Raw genomic sequence first — 19855 nt, 5'->3', positions numbered from 1 at the left:
GTTTTTTTGGAAAAGGTTTGTTTATGGAAGAAAAGAATATAATCGGATTTAGACACTTGATTGCCTAAATACTGTGATTTGCCTAAGGCTAAGTTTGATTAACATGATAGAATATGATATGCACGTCTCATGATATTCTTCGACATCACATCCTGAAAATAATATCTTATGATAATATGTCTAATGAGATATGCAATATTATATTCATGTTTGATTTGTAGAATATATGGAAATATTATTTGATGTCTATGTTCAATCTATTGAAAAATAAAAATTGGAATGGAAAACATATTGTATTTCACTATTTGATCATTTTTAAAATAAAAATAAATTGTATTCTCACGTTTGTTATTAAAAAAACATGAAATCTCTCTCATATTTAATATCATTTGAAAATTAATCAAAAATTTATAATTTAATAAGTAATTTTATATTTCTTTGTTAATAATCTTTTATGATTAAAATATTTAAAATTTACAAATAAAAATATTACATAATGTTGTTAAATATAAGAATTTTTTTCTATATGTTAAATAATATTATATGTTGTTATTATTTTAGATTTTACAATTCACATTGCTTTAATTCTTTTTAGCCAAAAATGAATATTTTTAACTTTTTTTTTGTTACAAAATAGTAGTAAAAAATTTTAAAAAAATATAGAAGAAAATGAATCAAAGGAATAAATTTATTATCAATAGGACAAAGTATTATTATATGGGGATATAAAAAAGAGGTGGGTTAAGTTATCTCCTTATTTTTTGTATCCCATACTTAACCAATATTATATTTTTATCCTAAATTTAACGGATAGGATATGACATGTTATCACATCTCTTAGTCTATCTCACACTATACCCCGTTAACCAAACATAGCTTCAAATATTGCCTAAACTAAATAAAGTAGGGTTTGATTGCATAACCAATATACATCCCAGACCTAGTGAAGAAAAGAGATGAACTAAGAAATGAAGTTTAAATCTTTTTTCAGTGAGAGTTAAATAAACTCAAATGATTAATATAGCATCCTTATTAATAGAGCATGGCAGGAATGGAACTGAAAAATCTTCAGTCATGCTTCTAAAAAGATGCCAATTCTGGCATCCATGGGTTATTTTTTCATTAATTTTTCATGCTGGACATACCTGGCCTTCAGTCAACAATTCTATCTAGAGATTTAACAGTGGGATACTCTAAATTGTTGAGAATTGGCAGATGATTTAGTAACTGTAAACAGATTCAAGATTTATGACACAAAGAAGACACCATGATGGAAGGGTAGAACATTTACTTCCACCTATATATGTATACTAGTATTCCCTTTCCAGATAAATATTGTTACATATTTTTCCAAATAAATAAAGCCAAGTCTCAAAAATATACACATGTATATATGCATGCACAGATTGATGTATTAGGGTTGTAGAACAAAATGGAGAAACCCTTACTGCAAATATGGTGAGAAAAGCACGAACCCACACATCCAATTTCAATATCAGTGGAGAAAGGAATTCCACAGAAAATTTGAATAGAAACTGCTGCTAGCTGCTAGCTGCTACACTTTGCTCTTCTTATTCTGCTAACACCACCCAAACCTTTGTTTCATGGATTTTGTTATGTTTCAAGATGTTACGATAATAAATATTACCTGCATAATATTTTTTCTCTTTATCACAGAAGGTCGTGTAAAGCTTTCATTACAGGAAAACGTACGTAACATGATATCAAAACCTTGATTTATAGGAGATGACCTACTCAAGCTTGTGGGAGATGAGAAAAAAAAAAAAAAGAGGCCATGAAGGGGTGTTAGAACTAGACTCCTAAAACTTCACACAAAGTGATGACCCAAGCTATGACAAGTCCAGCCCATACAAAATTGGGCCACAAAGCAAATTTGAGCCCTACTAACTGACCATCAAATGGGTCCTATGAAAGGCCCATTTCTACTTGGACTTGATCCTCTGTAGTGGCCTTGTGGATTGACATGGCCCATCATTTTATGGTAGAAGAAAGTACATGTTTTGAAGTTCCAACTTCGCTGTCCCCCAATCTCATCTTTCTTCCTCTTCTTCCTTTCACTCATCAAAAACTCCACACCATCCATTTGGTACACCTAGTCTGAGCGCTTGATATATATAATTCAGTTTTGACCCTGAACAAAGCTAGAAAAAAATCATTCTTTGACACATGACACTGGATGAAAAATAAAAAAAAGAAAAGAGAAAGCAGCCAAGGAAGACAAAAGTCTGGTTCATATATAGCTAGTTTCACAGAAATCTTTCATTATAGGAGTGTAGTATGATCATATTAAACCCATAATAGAATCCACATTAAACCCTTTCCCAACTCCTCTTCAACATGATCCAGAGGTGAGCTTGAAGAGTAAAGGGAGTGGAATACAAACATGGTCCTGGTGGATTGGGACCCGACTAAATTCTACTGCTTGAACACTTACATGTTAATCACTAGTTTTGTGTTTTAATTTTCCTATGGAAGCTCATGATTGAGAAGCATCGCAATCAAAATATGCCCAACACGGGCAAAACAAGGACAAAAGCATGAATTAGAAAAATGCAGTACGTACCCATACCATACTCCATATCTCCTGGAAGCTTTTCCATCATATCAATCACTGAGCCTACTGATTTACATTGGCATCTCAGTATAGAAAGTTTTCCCTCACATCATGTAGAACTCAAGCCCACTTTTCTGATATCCTGACGCCCAGACACACCTTGGAAATGACAAATGCCCACTGGAAAGGGAGAAATTCTTACAACTCCTATGCCCCATGGACATATACCAGAAATGCAGAACAAGAAAGCAATAAGCACTAAGCCCAAAGCCAGATACCACCCGTTCATCAATGGATTCCAATTATTCTATAGCCCAACAGTCTGTATTCAGGAGCTCCTTATCTCATTGTTGTGTTCTAGCATATTGCAGGGGAAAAAAAGGAAAGGAAAAAAAAAAGCTAGTTACTAGTGGGTCAGTTTACTAGAGATCCATGACTTTTTCTCCTTTTTCTAACCTCTATGACATGCATGCTGCTGAATAACTGCTGTGGGTGTCATTAGAATCTGCAAAGAATAACTGCTATACTCTATGCATGCAGAGAACTGCTTTCCCAGAAAAAAGAAATGCTGTTTTTCACATGACTTCCAAACAAAAATTATGAGTGCCATTAGTTTTTAGAATCATTTCAAGATGAATTATACTATTTTATTTATGACTTTTTTAAAAGGGTTATCATCTGATTCACTCTGAAGACTGTTATCATTTTCTTTTTCAAATATATCACTACCAGAAGAAAACAAAGGACAATCCTCCTACATCGGTGTATGTGGTTTCAGGGTCCGTATTGCCTAAAGTTAACAAAAGGGCAACAACTTTATTGTCCCCTTACTGACTGATACCACTGGTAATCGGGAAATCCAATGTCTTTATCAACCTTTAAATTTTATATATGAAGATATATCCTTTATACGTAAGAGAAATAGAAAAAAGGAGAAAGCAACATGACGGATAAATCATAAATTATTAAATCTTGTGGTTGATTAAACAGTTGGGGTCATTACTTAAGCTTTCAATAAAATAAAATGAAAAAAAAAAAAATTGCACTGTGAATGCATGCATGAAAACATGATACTCTCTGTTAAGAATATTTGGGGAGGAGAAGAAAGGAAGCCAAGTTCAAAAATCACAGTACTTCATTCTGGGACAAATGGGGATGGAAGCAGTCTTATCATTTACCCTAGGTTTAGGTTTAGGTGTAGGTTTAGCCATGACAAAGAGAAATCTAAGTGATCGCCCTCCACCATTTATGAAAGGCGAAACTGGGAATGATTTTTCTTACTTCTATAGAAGGTCAGTCATGAATGAAGTCCTATTTTCAACCAATCACTGTTATATCATTGTCTTCTTCAGAACAGTCAGTTTCCAAAACAAACAATCATCGCCACAAATCAGTCACTCATTGCCAATGTATGATTTAGATCAAAACAAGGGGAAATCTACAGACAACAGTGGACCCACTTGAATGTGGAGATGTGGGTCATTTTCACTTGTTCAACCAATCATGAGACACACAATCAAACTACCATCAATAAGATGATTGTAACAGAGAGAATAAACATGGTTTCAGGGTTCTGATTCAACTCACCGGGAAGGGCATCCAACTTGCAGAAGTGTACCACTGAATTACGCCGGTTGCTTCGTTGCCATATTTGGAAAATGAAGTCCACAAGCAAAGTCCATGAGCCCCATAAAACAATGGAAACAGTAACTGTGATATTGATGTTGACGCGGTACCAATAAGAGTGGGGGAGAAAAAATAAAAGGAAAACGACAAAGAAAGAGACTGTTCAGGAGAAGGAAATCACGGAGGTGGACTGTTAAAGCGACAAACGCGGAAAAGAGAGGAAGGGAGTGCAGCGAAACAAGAGAGGGAGGCACAAGAAACCCAGATCCTAAGGGAGTGAATAATAATGATGGCTCTGGTACCAGTGAAAATAATAATAATAATAAATGAGAGAGAACTGGCTAATCTGTCTCTCTTTCTACAAGGTTAGTTACTTGGATTTGCTTGTTTTGACTCACTTGCGTGATAGGGTTGCAGTGTTAGGTGGTATAGTCTATAGAGAGTACGAAGATCTGGTGTTAAATACACAGAGGGTGGAATCGGTGGATGAATCTAGCGATGCAGTATATTAAAATGAGAAATCCAGTGCAGAAGCAAAAGTGAGGGAGAGTGAGGACATGGATATCTAAAGAAATCCCAAACAGGGGACACAACAATCTCTAGCGTAATGTAGGGTTATTGTTATCCCCACTTCTTATCATCTCTCTCCTCTGCTCTGCTTTGCTTTGCTTTGCTTGGCTTTGCTTTCTCTCTTTTTTCAATCTCTGAAGATGAAAGACCCGAATTTCAGTCTCTTTTGTACCGTACGTACTCTACAGTCTCCAGTCTCCACTGCAGACCGTCCCCCTCTCTGCATGGTTTACGCTTTTCACACTCACCGTCATTTCTTCTATATACATAATTACGTTTTAACTCAGGAGCATACATGTTGATTAGATTAAAATATAAGAAACCAGCCCCATTCTTTTATCATATGATCAGTTAATTGTGTGACAGGGTCGACTGTGGAAATTGTTTATATAAATGACTAATACATGGGGAGCTAGCCCTTTCTGAACTGTCCTTGTGAGTTGCAGAGAAAAGAGGATCTCAGCGGGCATATTTTGGGATTTAGAATAAACCCTTGTATTCTCAGTCACAATAACCCCCCGTTTTCTTTCTTTCCAGGTGGGGAAGCAGCTCCTATTCCATGCGTTTGATGCATGCAGCTCCATTGTGTATCTATTTCGATTAAGAGTCCCAAACATCCTACTTCCAGGGATCAAAGTTATATCGCTGCAAAAACGAAAAGCAGGAAGAAACTCGGACAGCAAAAAATGGGTTAAAAAAAACGTTTATTTTATCCAGAAAATCGTCGAGATGACAAGATCGAACGGCCAGCGTGTAGTATCGTCGAAAATGTCAAAATATAAGAAAACTAAAAAAATATTAATAATAATAATAAATATTTTAATATCTGATAAAAGGTAAGCTTTAAGTGAAAATTAATCTGAGAAGATAAATTATAAATACAAATTTCATTCATTTTAATATTTTAAATAAACTAAAACTAATAACAAAAAATAGTCAAAGAAATTTTTTAATGGAAGTTGTAAAATCGACTTTGAAATAAAATTCCATCTTATCATTATTTTATTTAATTAATTTAGATAATGTTTATCTTTTTTTCAAGTACATCTAAAAATTGATTTTGAATAATGTTTTTTTAATTATTATAGTTTAATTAAAATAGTTCTGAGTTATATATTATTATGGAAATTTCTTGATGAAAAAAATGATTCTTTTTTTATTTTTAAAAAAGCAAACCTATCAAACAGTCTATAATAATAATAATAATAATAATAATTTTCATTTATTCAATAAAAAATTAGTTTGGATAATTCTTCTCTTTTAATTATTATTAAAAGAAATTTTTTGATAAAAGAAAATTGATTTAGAGAATGATTATTTAAAAATAAAAAATTGTCATAATTTAATATTTTATCCTTAATTTATTCAATAAAATTTTTTAGATTAAAATAAAATAAATAAAAAATAATAATTGTTTTTTCCAAATCCAAATTTTAAACAATAATTTTTCTTAAATTTGTATTCAATTCCCATAATAATAATATACTGTTGTTTTGTGTTTGTGAACTCCTTTTTTGGCCCTAAAATGCACTATCATCTTACTTACCATGCTTGCATCCCATCATTATTTTATTTAATTATAATATTTATCTTTTCTCAAAAACAACCTATAAATTAATTTAAATAATATTTCTCTAATAAGTTATTATAATTTAATTAAAATAATTTTAACTAAAGGAGTTAAATATTATTATAGAAATTTCTAAATAAAAAAATAGATGTTCTTTTTTTTTCTTTCTAAAAATGCAAACTTATAAAACAACCTAAAAAAATTATCATAATTTAATTAAAAAATAAATATTTGCAAACCCTCCTCCATTTTGCCTAGTAGCAAGTGCTTTGATCATAATTAATGCCCGATCATAAATACTCTCATTTTATGCCCTTTTTAGTATGTGTATGATCTCTCCCATTTATTCTTGTACTCTTGATAATCCATCGGCTACTCGGGTTTTGTCAAATGTTCCTTTAGGCTGGTTTTGTCAAAAACTATTACTTCAAATATACATTTAAATTTTTTTCTAAATTTGGTTACTATTATTTGGAGAGTGTAATTCTTTACCTTATGGATCATATATTGAAAACGGAAACATTAAATAAGGAACTGCCTACAGCCATCTTTTACTGCAGTTCTCACTGTTTAAAAGTAGTTACGGACAGACGCCAATACACTATTATATTTATATACCACACCCAAGTTCAGTATTGGATTCACCCACATTTACTGAGCAATAGTTTACAGAAGGGCAGGTGAGGGGAAAAAAAAAAAAAAGAGAACCCAGGAGTAAAATAATCCTCAATTATGGCTATCCCTATATGTATACAAGCTCCACAGCCAATTTGAACAAGGAAAATACGGGCAGCCTTTAAAATCTCATCTGAAGAAGTACAGCTGTTTGAAGACTTTCTTAACAATTGCTACCTAGAGGTGTCTTGAAGCCACTGACATCCCCCTACTCTGGCTCGAAGATACGGAGCTCTTTAACCATGACGACGGTTTAAATCCTCTTTCAGTAACTCAGATGCTGTGCCTGCCTTGATTTTCCTTCTCTTTGATCCTAGTTCCAAACGTTTCTTATCAGACAGTGAAGACCCAGATGACCCAGGGAAGATTGAAGCAGCATTAATTAATGCTCGCTTCTCCTTCCTGTTCCTCTCAAACTTGGAAGAGAACTTCATGCGTGCTGCAGTAGCTGCATCTTCTTCGGTTGCTGGTAGCAATCGAATGCCAAGCCCAAGTTTCTTCGAGACAAACTCCTCTTCAGCAACTCTCTTCTTTTGGTTCTGAAATAACAGAAATTTTTAAAAAAATCTTGCAGAAGAGAAAAGAAGATAGAACCAAAAATTAGCTCGATAGCATACTCTAAGTTGAGCCCGGAGAGCCTTGTTAAGGGAATAGTCATCTGAATGCCTAGCATCAGATACCCGCTGGAGGCGAACTAGAACTGGCTCAGCTTCTTTCTTCTTCTGCAAATCCTCTCCCTCATGTTCAAGACGGTAAAATGGATCTGCAAGCTTGCCTCTTTCTGGAAAACAAAGAATTAAATTAAGCTGTTGGCATTTTGATCCAAACAGTAAGAAATAAGAAGCTTTTCAGACATCCCGTAGAGAATGAATGGAGTGAATGAATAAGTCCATCACGTTTCACATTAGTTTGTGAAATACTAGTAGGTGATCTAACAATGAGATGCCATAATCAAGAAAATAATGCTTGCCTATCAAAAAATAATAATAATAATCAACAAAATAATGCATAAAGAAAATATTTTATTATTTGCCCCAGAGTCCTTATTATCCTAATACTCCCTTTATTATATACTCCAGATTTGCTACGTGTGTGCCTCACAAACCATACAACAAAATGGACCACGTTAATACCAACCTTCATCTGCGGGGAGTGCAAAGGTTTCAGCATCCTCAATGTCAAACTCCTCCGTCTTCCGTTGAGCCCCACTGATAATCACATACTCGCAGTTTTTTGGATCAGTCTGAATAACAATCTCATGTTTGCAGCATGCAGACTTCATGGTAAAGCTCCATATCTGGAGGAGAAATAGCCAAACACAAACGGAGTAAGCACCCATTGACTAGCATAAAAATACATAACTAATTAGTTTGAGCTCAGAGACATATTTCAGTAGTATACAAATATAGGACACAAATGTAGGATAGCATAACCCCAGCATGACAATCAAATTAATCCTTATTGTTCGAGGATATCAAGATATAAAACCAGTATCAGTGATAACACAGCAGCACATAAATAAGTGTACAACTTACAAAATGTTCATCATATGTAGAAATGGCAGAGACATGACAACCTATAAACTAGATTATTACCATACAACCAAAGAAGAAAAAGATTTAACAAGTCATAACCTTAATATTCACCTTGGAAACAATATAAAGGCCCTCCTCTGCATGCAAATTAACTATATGATAAATGCATTTTGATACCCATTGTCAAAATCATGCAATACCATTTTTATGCAATATTATTACAAATACACGGCTTAGATGGGAAACATTTGACATAGCCTGATAAAATATTTCGCCCTCCCTAGCCCACACTTCAAAACCATGCAACAACCTATTTCCTAAACATTCAATTAGGTCACTCTCACCCTTCCCAATAATTCTACATGAAAGAGGCAGTTATGAATCTGGAATCAGTTTGCATAGATACCTTAGTAGAATAATAATTTCCAACTTGCTTTTTCTCTGCATTGAACCGCACACCCTTTGCAATCATAGAATTGCATCCACCACACCATATATTGAAAGGCATCTCAAACCTGAAAGAAAGGTAATAATGTCAACCAATTATAGTAATTAATGGTTGGCTGAAGAACCTTCACCATTTTACACAAATACACTTCTATGTTGAATCTATAAAGCAAATAATAGAACATTTTATATCTACTAATTAAGATCAACTCCTAAATTTTTTTTTTTTTTGATAGATAGATCAACTCCTAAAATTAAGATCAGAATCTTATTGGACTTGTATTATAAATCGCTACAATGGGAAGCACTATAACACCCTACATTAAAACATCTTTCTAATACAGCAAATTTCCTTTTGCAGCTTTTCTTTAAGCTTGTGAACATCTTAAACACTTAATGTAGTTATAGAATCACAAATTTCTTTGTCAAAATTGATAATGTCCTTTCGTGGTTCTTATATGCTGTATGCAGAGTCTTATGTACAGAATGTTTTCTAACTAAAAAAGAATTCTATATTTCCATTAACACTTTCTTTTTTATTTTTTGTAAATTCCATTGCTTTTTTTTTATATGAGTAAATAGCAATATGTTAAAATAAGGAAAGGCACTCCAAGAAAACAAAGTAGGCCAAAGAGCACCTCAAAAAGAAACAGGGTACCAACAAAAACAGAGCCCCCTCAAAAAGAAACAGGAGACCAACTTTTTCATTGCTTGAAGTTGAGTTGATTAATCATTGATACTACCATTGATGTGCATGTTAGAATGCAACCACATAATGTGAATCAATACTCGCTACCTAATTGATATACTCCCCTTACGAGAAGATTCTGTCAAATGGCTTAATTTGTGTAACAAATAAGATCTAATAAACAAAAACCATGCTTGTCGGAACAAGAATTAAATTAAGGCACTTATGTGACTAATGAATTATTCGAATATCACTTTAAAAGCAACAGAAACTAATGATTTACTTTCACCAACATTGATCATCAGCTCCCTAAAACCAAACCCCAAATAATTTTTCTATATTTCAAGTGTCCATTATTCTCTTTAAAAAGGTTTAACCCAAGGAATGGCTTTTTAACAAGTGGAACAGGCACCTTTTCTTTCCCATGTCCAATTGCTGGATGTGAACACCAAGTTCCAGCACCTAAGCACTTAAGCACTCTCTTACTTCCCATTATAGCACAAATACTTTTAGAGAAGTAAGTAAACGTATGAATTATATTTCATACGATGATGAAAAAACTATTTGGAGGTATGATCAAATACTCAACAAAATGCATGTGAGTCAGTACCTTATAATTAAGATGCCCTGGTCTATTTTTCTTGCTCGCTCCCTCAAAGCATGTTGACCATGAAACTTGTTCAAAGAACCCTGAAAAGAATGTGATGTGAGAATCCAAAATACAAATGTCTCATAAACCGATTCAACAAGAGCCTTTATAGGATCATGTAAACATACCTGATTCGGTGTCCATTCTGGCGGGTAGTAAAAATTGTCTGCTCTAGCAGCTGCAAGTGACGACTGCAAAAACAATACAAATTAAAAATTTAGCATCTTAAATAAATGTAAAAAAAAAAAGTCTTACAAAGAACTTACTACTGGAAATAGCAAAATAGCATAATTAATTATGGACATATTATCATAGCTGCATATTGTATAGCACATTAACTATTGGATCTAAACAGAGTTTGCCCCTACAGAAACTGATCTTAAAGTTAGTGTGTGGCCCAGCTAAAAATCCCAAATAATAAATAAATAAATTCTCCATTGCTTAAGGTGCCCTGCTGCATGCCACTAGACCAGCATCCCTCACTGAACCTAACCAATAAAAATGCTTTTGGAGGATTGGGATGATTTTGCTAAAATGGGCTTTCCATTCCAGAAGATTAATCAAATATATTCTGGCCAACCAAACAACTGATTCAACCCTGGTTATCATAATTTTTGTGAGTAAAAAATATAAAACCAATACATGAGATACTGTATGCTTTTCCATTTATCGTATATAAAATCACTACATAAAATACTATTTATTTTTCTATTTCTCATAATTCCATTTAAAGAGGTCTTGGCGGCTTTCCTATTTTTCCTATGGCTTTTTGGCAGTTCAATTGGGATTTTGTGAAGAGGTGTTAGATCTCTTTAAGGACTTTCATGAAAAGGGCGGGTCGATTCGTTGAGAATTTGAATGCAACTTTCTTTCTCTTAATTCCTATGAAAGGGAGACCTAAAGACCTTAAGGGCTTCAGGCCCATCAGTTTGGTGGGTGGTCTCCACAAGTTGTTGGCTAAAGTCTTAGCCAATAGAATTAAGAAGGTGGTGGATAAGGTGGTATCCAATTCTCACAATGCTTTCGTAGAGGGAAGACAAATTTTGGATAATGCTCATTGCCAATGAGGCCATTGACTCCTCGTTGAAGAGCATTGAATGTGGCTTGCTATGTAAATTAATATTGAGAAGGCTCATGATCATGTTAATTAGGATTTTCTACTTTCAATCCTAAAAAAGATAGGTTTTGGGGAGAAGTGGATAATTTGGATAAAATGGTGTATCTCTTTAGGTTTTCGGTTCTTGTTAATGGTGCTCCAGTGGACTCCATTCAAAGCTCTAGGGGACTAAGACAGGGAGATCATCTTTTGCCCTATTTGTCTGTGATTCTTATGGAGGCTCTTAGTTGTTTGCTTAGGGACCTAAGATTAGAAGTTTTTTGCCAGGTTGGAGGGTGACTGGCAAAGGTGGAGGAGTGGAAATTTCCTATCTTTTGTTTGTCAATGATACGTTAGTTTTGTGCAAATTGACTCGAGATCAGTTGACTTATCTTAGTTGGTAGCTTATGTGATTTGAGACCATTTCGGGCATAACATTAACTTGGAAAAAAGAGAGTTAATTCCAATGGGAAGGGTGGAAAATTTAGAAAAGCTAGCCTTTGAGTTTGGATGCAAGGTAGGAACACTTTCATCGTCTTACTTGGGTCTTCCTTTAGGTGCTACTTTCAAGTACGTTGCGGTTTGGGATGGGGTAGAGGAGAGGTTTCGAAAAAAGCTAGTCATGTGGAAAATGCAGTATTTATCTAAGGGTGGGAGGATTACCCTAATCTGAAGCACATTATCTAGCATGCACATCTATTTCATGTCTTTGTTCTACATTCCAAGGATAGTCAAATGAAGTTGGAATAGATTCAAAGGGATTTCCTTTGAGCGATAGTTTGTGCAGATAAGAGTAAGGGTGGATTGGGGTTAAGGAATCTTGCAAAGCTTAACAAAGCCCTTCTAGGAAAATGGAGTTGGTGGTTTGCTAAGGATAGGAGGGCTTCATGAAAGCAAGATATAAGTGGTAAGTACGTGGTAGAAGATGGAGGAAGGCGCTCCAAGGAGGTGAGAGAAAGTTATGGGGTAGGGTTATGGAAAGTCATCAGAAAGGATTGGGATCTTTTAACTAGTAGAGTTGCTTTCTCAATTGGTAGTGGGTGAAGGGTGTAATTTTGAAAGGACAAGTTGTGTGGTGATGAAGTACTATGTACCACTTTACCTTCTCTTTATGTTATTGTTGATTTTAAGGAGGATTGGGTGAAAAATGTTTGGCACTCGACAGTTGAAGGGGATTATTGGGCCCATCGTTTTTCTAGGCTCCTAAATGATTGGGATTTGGACTTGATAGAACATTTTCTTTTGAGTTTTCAAGGAGTGTGTACAGGGAAAAGGAAAATAAAGTGATTTGGATAAGGTCGAATAGTGGGAAGTTCTCTGTTAAAGTCCTGCACTCAGCTTTAGAGTTAGAAAGTATAATGTCATTTTCTACTAGTGTGATTTGGAACTCTTGGGTTTCAAAGGTGACTTTTACGCTTGGGATGCAACTTAGGCAAAGGTGTTAACTTTGGATCATTTAGAAAGGCGGGGGTGGTATTTGGCAAATAGATGTTTCATCTGTCTTATGGAGAAAAAGTCCATTGATCACATTTTTATCCACTACGTCATGACAGGAGTTTTATGGAATCTTTTGTTCTTCCTGTTTAGTGAGCTTTAGGTGCTTTTGTGTTCAATCACTCTTTTAGGATGGCATAGGTCTTTTGTGGGAAAAAAAAGCAAAAAAAGGCTAGGCAGGTAGCTCCGCTGTGCTTATTTTGGACAATTTGGAAATAAAGAAATAGAAGATCTTTTGAGAATGAAGAACAATCCATTCAAGGACTAAAACACTCTTTCATTTGTAATCCATGGGCTTGGTCTAGGTTGTTTTTAGATTTTTGTCCTTCTGCAATAGATTTTGTGGACTAGTTGGGTTCCTTCTAAAGGGGGGCGTAATTTTTTGTTGGCCCCTCTGTTTTTGTTTGCACTTTTAAGCGTTTGTTGTATACTTCATGTGTACTTCGGAGCATTGTTTTAATGCTTTTTGTCTATAATACACTCTTGCTTTACTCATCAAAAAAAAATTCTATTTAAAAAGGTAAATTGACTTATATTTGTATTAAGATTTAGTTACTTTTAGATATGTAAGAGTTTCATTAGTTTTTTGGAAGATTAGTCTATCTTATGTCATATGGCTTGTTGCAATGAAGAAAGAAATGGAGTAGAGGAGGCAGCAACAACTCTTTGTGAGCCTCAGATGGCAAGGCCAAACAGGTACTTCTGTGAATGAGAAATCTTTGGGCATAGTAATCCTTCTTAAAAGGATAATGAACCCTCATTATGCATGCTATTTCAGATGGTGATAAAAAGGATGTCATGAAACAATGGATGGAGAATAGATTGGAAAAACAAACTGGACAAGGTAAGCCATATTTATTTTTCCTATTCAACATGAGGGTGAAAAACCAAAGATCCTTTAGGTAGATTTTTAGAGCAAAAAAAAACAAAAGTTGTGACGATAACCAGATGCATTATTCTTATTATTCTTATTATTAGTTTTTTTTTATGGGTGATGATAACCAGATACATATAGAAACCATCTCAAAGGAGATACCACTTGTTCTCTTGGCAAAGTAACATTGAATTAATAAACCAGTTCCAACATTTTAATCAATTGTCTAACAGGTTTCTTAATCCATGGTTTTCATTTTTCTGACTTATTTTTTGTTGAAGGGGTCATAAAACTGTATGTTCCAAACCATCATCAGTTTATCCGCTACCTTCATTACGATCAAAATCATATAATCAGGAAAAATATTCAGAAAAATAAATTTGAAGAAAAAAAGGCTCAAGTTCAATGTAAACTAATGATGAAACCTAATTAGTAACAATTATTACCAGGAAAATCTTCTAAACTAACAAGAAACCCTAATTGCAGAAAACAAGACCTACGATCTTCTAACCAGGTTTCTTAATTCACAGCATTTATTTGTCTGACTAATTTTGTTGAAGTGGTATAAAGAACAAGACCTACGACATATTACAGCAATTTATGTATAATGACAGGAGAAGAATGTTCAATTATTTTGCGCATAGAAAACAATACATCATTTCTAAAAGCGCCGACAGAGAAGATGAAATTGATTCAAAATAAAAACCTAGTTAATTTATTATTTTTTTATTATAAAGAAAACTATAAAATCGACAAGATTATGCTCCGATCCTTCGCCTGTTTATTCGTTATGAATCTTATGATCAAAACCATGTCTTCAGGAAAAAGATTTCAGAAAAATAAATAAAAATAAAAATAAAAATTTTTAAAAGGCTCGTGTTCACTGCAAACTGATGATGAAACCCTAAATCGTAACAATTATTACCAGGAAAATCTTCTAAACGAACAGGAAACCCTAATTTCAGAGAAAAAAAAAAGGAGCAGGAAAAACCCTAATTTAGGGGGGGAAAAGAAACATAGATATTCAAATTTCAATTACCATGTTGTCTTCTTCGTTCTTTCCAAGATTTGCTGCTCTCGATTCGGTTCGCGCTGAATGAGAATGAGGCAGAAACCCTGTATATCACCTATGATCTATACCACCTAGAGGTGTTAAACAGAATTTCTCAAAAATGCCCTTAATCAATTGAACAACCCAGTAGAAATAGCCCTAGCCCACACCCCATAAAGCCCAAAAACCATCAAAAGCCCAATAAGACAGTCGAGAGGAAGCCCAAATACTATTTATTGTAATAGCCTATCAAAGCCCAAAATCTAAAACCCACACCAGCCCACACGAGCTCAAAAAACTTACCTCTAACTATTTTAGAAAGACACGCCACATAATCAAGGATGAAATGAGGCAGGTTCAAGACGGGTCACCCCGTCCCAATCCATTCCATTTATTTATATTTATTTTCATCCTCACCCCAAAAATAACAATAATAAATGAGATGAGTGCTGGGTAGGGGTGATTATAGGAAATTCTCATACCCATCCACCTTCCTCCGTTTAATTTTTTTCAATATTTTTATTTTTAAAATTTAAAATTTTATTAAAATAAATATAATTTATAAATAAAAAATATTATAAGTATTTATAATACATTTTAATGAAAAGTAAAATTTTATTTATGTTTAAAAAGTTGAAAATTTAAAAAAAAAAATTATATTCTAATATTAACCAATTATTTCATAAATACTATAGATTAAAACAAATACACTCTACATGACCTTTTAAACATAAGGAGGTTCCCAACCTTAGGACGCTTCGTGTGGGATTATGATTGGTTGGGGCATAGAAAAATTGTTTTGTGAAGCATAAATAAATTAATAAATAAGGAAGGAAACAAAAAAAAAAGGCCTACACTGGCCCATCCAATTATTTTATAAATATTATAGATTAAAACAAATACACTCTACATGACCTTTTAAACATAAGGAGGTTCACAACCTTAGGACGCTATCTCTTGTGGGACTATGATTGGTTGGGGCATAGAAAAATTATTTTGTGAAGCATAAATAAATTAATAAATAAGGAAGGAAACAAAAAAAAAAGAAAAAAAAAAGGCCTATACTACACTGGCCCATCCAAATAGTCATTTCTTTTAAACCTACTTTTGGATGGGCGATCCATTGCAACCAATAAATAAAGAATCAAACAAATTTTAAATTTTCATAATATTTCAAGTTGTTAATGTTGGCATTGAGCAATTGAGCAATTGAGGAATGTATATGATTAAGAATTAGTAGTATGAATGAAGTATTAAAAAACATTATTACACCAAGATGAAAGAAAATTAAGGAACAAGCAGTCCATACATTGCTTTGTGCAACATTTATCCAAACAGTCCATACATTGCTTTGTCCATAGAAAAGGTAGAGTGGATATTCCCCACCCCTTTTAAATTTAGTTGCAATTCACTCAAAACCACCATGGATGGGAGCTTCCTTTATGGAAAAGAGTGTGCCATTCTTTTACTATTTAACAATACTTTTCCATTATATCAATTCATCACAGAAAATCAAACATATATAATTCAAGGTTTGACAAATCTCATACAATGACCCATTCTCTTCCTTGATTTCTAAGGATGTCTCATTGGGGAAAGGGTCGAATGCCCCTCTCTCTTTCTCTCTCTTTCTCTCCTTTTCTCGCATTGACACATTAAATTAGCATAAAAAATATGCTCACAAGACTCACATAGACGCAACACGAACACCGATTCATCCCTCTTTCTATTCTACTACATATCTTATATTGCCCATTAGATTCAAGCTGTCAAGCCTTCTAAGATTGTCCATCTTATACTAAACCCTCTCCCCTTCCTCAGCTCCTCCTCATTTCATGCTCCATGCTTCCTCTTCTCACCATTCTCCTTCTCCTCCTCTACCATGGCCTTGAAGAGGATTTCCCATCTACTCTTTGTTCTTCTCTGGCTTTCTATCCTCTTGTTATTTCTTCATGAATACTACAATGTCAAGCCCAGAAGCATAAGCTACTACTCATCATCATCATCATCATCAGTCTCTCGCCAACCTCCCATCAGCAGAAAGGTTCTCTCCAGCAAATTTGACTTCACCCCATTCCAGAAACAGCGCCACCGCCACCGCCACCACCACAGCCACCGCCACGGCCGCTCACCGAACATGCAGGTGCAACCGGAGCCACCTGGAACCGAGATCGACCCGCGTTACGGCGTCGAGAAGCGGCTCGTCCCGACTGGCCCCAACCCATTGCACCATTGAAGAAGAAGGATATACATGATGGGAGGTGGAGGAAAATCTGAAAATGGTTAGTGAGAGAGGTTTCATATTTACTTGTATGATTACATTTCTTTTTCTTCTTCTGTCCAAGAAACCTTTATTCATATCATATGGATCATATATGTGGTATGATCTTGTGAGTGTGAGCTTGTAAATGAATATTGTTTCCATAACAAAGAAAAATTAAGGAGGGGAATATATCGGATTTCAGGCTTTAATTAATTAAGTGAATGGTAATTCACTTTCTAATTCCTTAATCCTTAATAATACACTTACTTGTGATTAATTAATCAGAATGATAATTGAGAATTATTAGGTGGTAATCTTTTGTGGGACTTTTTACTTTGAAAGGAACATGAGTAGTTGTGACGGCACGGCATATGTATATTAAGATGCACACCATAATAAATATATTTATCAATGAGAGAGAGTTTGGTTAATATGGAAGTCTTTGGTTTCTTTGAAGAATGAAATTCAGTGTGTTCATGGGTTTGGTGTCATCTGCCACCTCTATGGTCCCACTCATGACTCACCCATGGAATCAGTCATCTTCCTTTTCCTCTTCCTCTTCCTCTTCCACTTCCTCTTCACCCCCCCCACCGGAAATTAATCCATCTCTTTTTCTTTATTTGAACTTTGATTTGTTTTAGACATTAAATGCAGGGTGTTTACCAAATGAGCTGTTTTTCTGAGCTTGTGTGTCACTTACGTTATGGATTACATTATAATATGGCCATTGACTTGGATATATAATAAAGTTTTGGGGTTCGAATGTAGATGGATTGAGTAACGTAAAAAGCACAGCCTCTTTTTCAGCCCTCTTAATTGGGTTTTGTGACTGGCTTGAGGGTGCATTGACCCCTTTTTCAGCCCTCTCTGAATTGGGTTTTTCAAATGTGAAGTTGTGAATAGTGACTGACAATGGTGATCAGATTTCCCAAAATTCGATCTACCAGAAATATTGCCCATCTTTAAAGAAAATTTCACATCACTGGGGTCTCAACCGAAACGCATAAAATAATCAGAGTGACCTGACAACCAGCCAAACATTATGAATTAGATTAGAGAAAGAGTATATCAGCGGAGTCGGTTCATGGTTTTTCTGGTTAATACCAGCCTTGGATCACAGATAGCCAAGAGGTTGCCCTCTTGTGAATTACATCACGCTTGCAGGTGGGCCATGGTTCATCATTTCTTCAGGAGTTGAGGAGAATGGATCCCAACTACATACCCTTGATTTTTTTAGTACAATTATTTGTCATGATTTCACAGCATCAATCATGGAAATCCATTCACTCAAACCCCAAATCAGAATGCAGATAAAATTGTGACACTGCAGTTGAGTAGAGGAGGAGGAGTAGCTGGGGGCTCATTTCAACCAACCTGAATTTAAACATCAGTTACATCCATAATGGTTGGATGATCTAGGATAATCTAATATTTACGCCACTAAATCATATAATCACTTTGGATTAGTTTGAGGGGCAAGGATTAATTAAGGGAAATCGATCGCTAATCCAACCCGCAATTATAGTGACCATGACCCACCCTGTCCCTGTCCATGAGATGGGTTATCATAGTCTGATGCACCACAATTATGGTTGCTGCATAATGTGTTTCATATCATCCTGAGTGTGAACCAAGACAGGAAATGTCCCTTTTCTGCCGTACTAAGAGCGGGGATTTGCCGACTTCTCTATTTGATGCTTTAATTTACCGGTTTCTCGATTATTTTTGCTTAGTCAACTACGCGTTTCCAAGCTAGGAAAGCAACATGTTGAGTGTATCCCTGGGAAATATCAGCTAAGTTGTTGTCATACTTTATAAAGGTAAACGCTTTAGAGAGATGCTCATCTTTTAGTGTGTTAAACAATTGAGGAAGAGTCAGTGTTATCAACCTTCTAATAATGGGATCAGTGGAAAGGATGAAAGATACCTAACAAATTCCAATCAGAAAATTGAATGTGAAAATTGAGTTCAATATTTGCTTGAAAGGTGTTTTCCCCCATGATGATTTGGTGAAAGGACATGGCACCTTACAGGAAGTGCATGTTGAAAAGGCAAAATCTTGGAAAATTTAAACCATTTGCATGATGAACTCACAGAAATTAGCCCCTTTTTTGGCTTTGTTGAATTCAAAACAAGTTCTAGTGGGGCATTAACACAAAATGAATTTGCTTGTTGAAATCAAAGAAGCTGAATCGTGCTTCGACAGATACAGCTTCAACACGTACGAGAGTCGAGCTTTCGCACATTAAAAAAAATGAAACGAGTCATCTACAAATGAATTATGAACATTATCCATGACATCAATTCAGCCTCCAGCTGAATACATTAAAATTACCTAATGGAAAAGGGGATTAAAAGGAAATAGTACTGGAAATCATGATGATTTCATCATTATGAGAACTTGGATCACATCCTTTGGATTATCAACAGAGTAATCAAGAGGGTCCTTTCTTACTAATTTGTGGGGTTTGTGATCATTGCATCAGGGTTTGTTTCTGTGCCTTATTTTGGAATTTTACTAATTGCATAGGAGGACAGACACCATCACAATTCACTTCACAGCCATGGAGTTCAATCAATGAGCAAGATGACTACTGCTCTGATCTTAATACATGACTCGCAATCAGCCAACGTGGTGATCAACACTATATGGGAAAATTCAAAGAAAGGAGGTAGGCCCGAGAGAGAAGAGAAAAACACCCAAGTTGCAGCCTGCAAATCAGTCAACCTCGAATAAGAAAT

General features: G+C 34.8%; 2 protein-coding genes across 2 annotated transcripts; one reads left to right on the top strand and one right to left on the bottom strand.

Annotated features, from left to right (window-relative positions):
• Positions 1-6848: 6848 nt before the first annotated feature.
• Positions 6849-14945, bottom strand: LOC117924917 (coiled-coil domain-containing protein 130). Its single transcript, XM_034843658.1, is given in 8 exon segments — positions 6849-7279; positions 7282-7555; positions 7634-7797; positions 8154-8313; positions 8958-9066; positions 10297-10376; positions 10464-10526; positions 14839-14945. Coding segments are annotated over 8 exon segments (939 nt in total). The 5' UTR covers positions 14842-14945; the 3' UTR covers positions 6849-7193.
• A 1499-nt stretch (positions 14946-16444) lies between these two features.
• On the top strand, positions 16445-17326 carry LOC117922431 (CLAVATA3/ESR (CLE)-related protein 12). The gene has a single exon (XM_034840569.1). It carries the CDS (start codon positions 16733-16735, stop codon positions 17084-17086), a length of 354 nt encoding a protein of 117 aa, XP_034696460.1. The 5' UTR covers positions 16445-16732; the 3' UTR covers positions 17087-17326.
• Positions 17327-19855: the final 2529 nt, after the last annotated feature.

Source organism: Vitis riparia, chromosome 1 (assembly GCF_004353265.1).
Source record: "Vitis riparia cultivar Riparia Gloire de Montpellier isolate 1030 chromosome 1, EGFV_Vit.rip_1.0, whole genome shotgun sequence".
In the NCBI taxonomy this organism is placed as follows: domain Eukaryota; kingdom Viridiplantae; phylum Streptophyta; class Magnoliopsida; order Vitales; family Vitaceae; genus Vitis; species Vitis riparia.
This window is presented reverse-complemented; position numbering and strand designations above follow the sequence as displayed.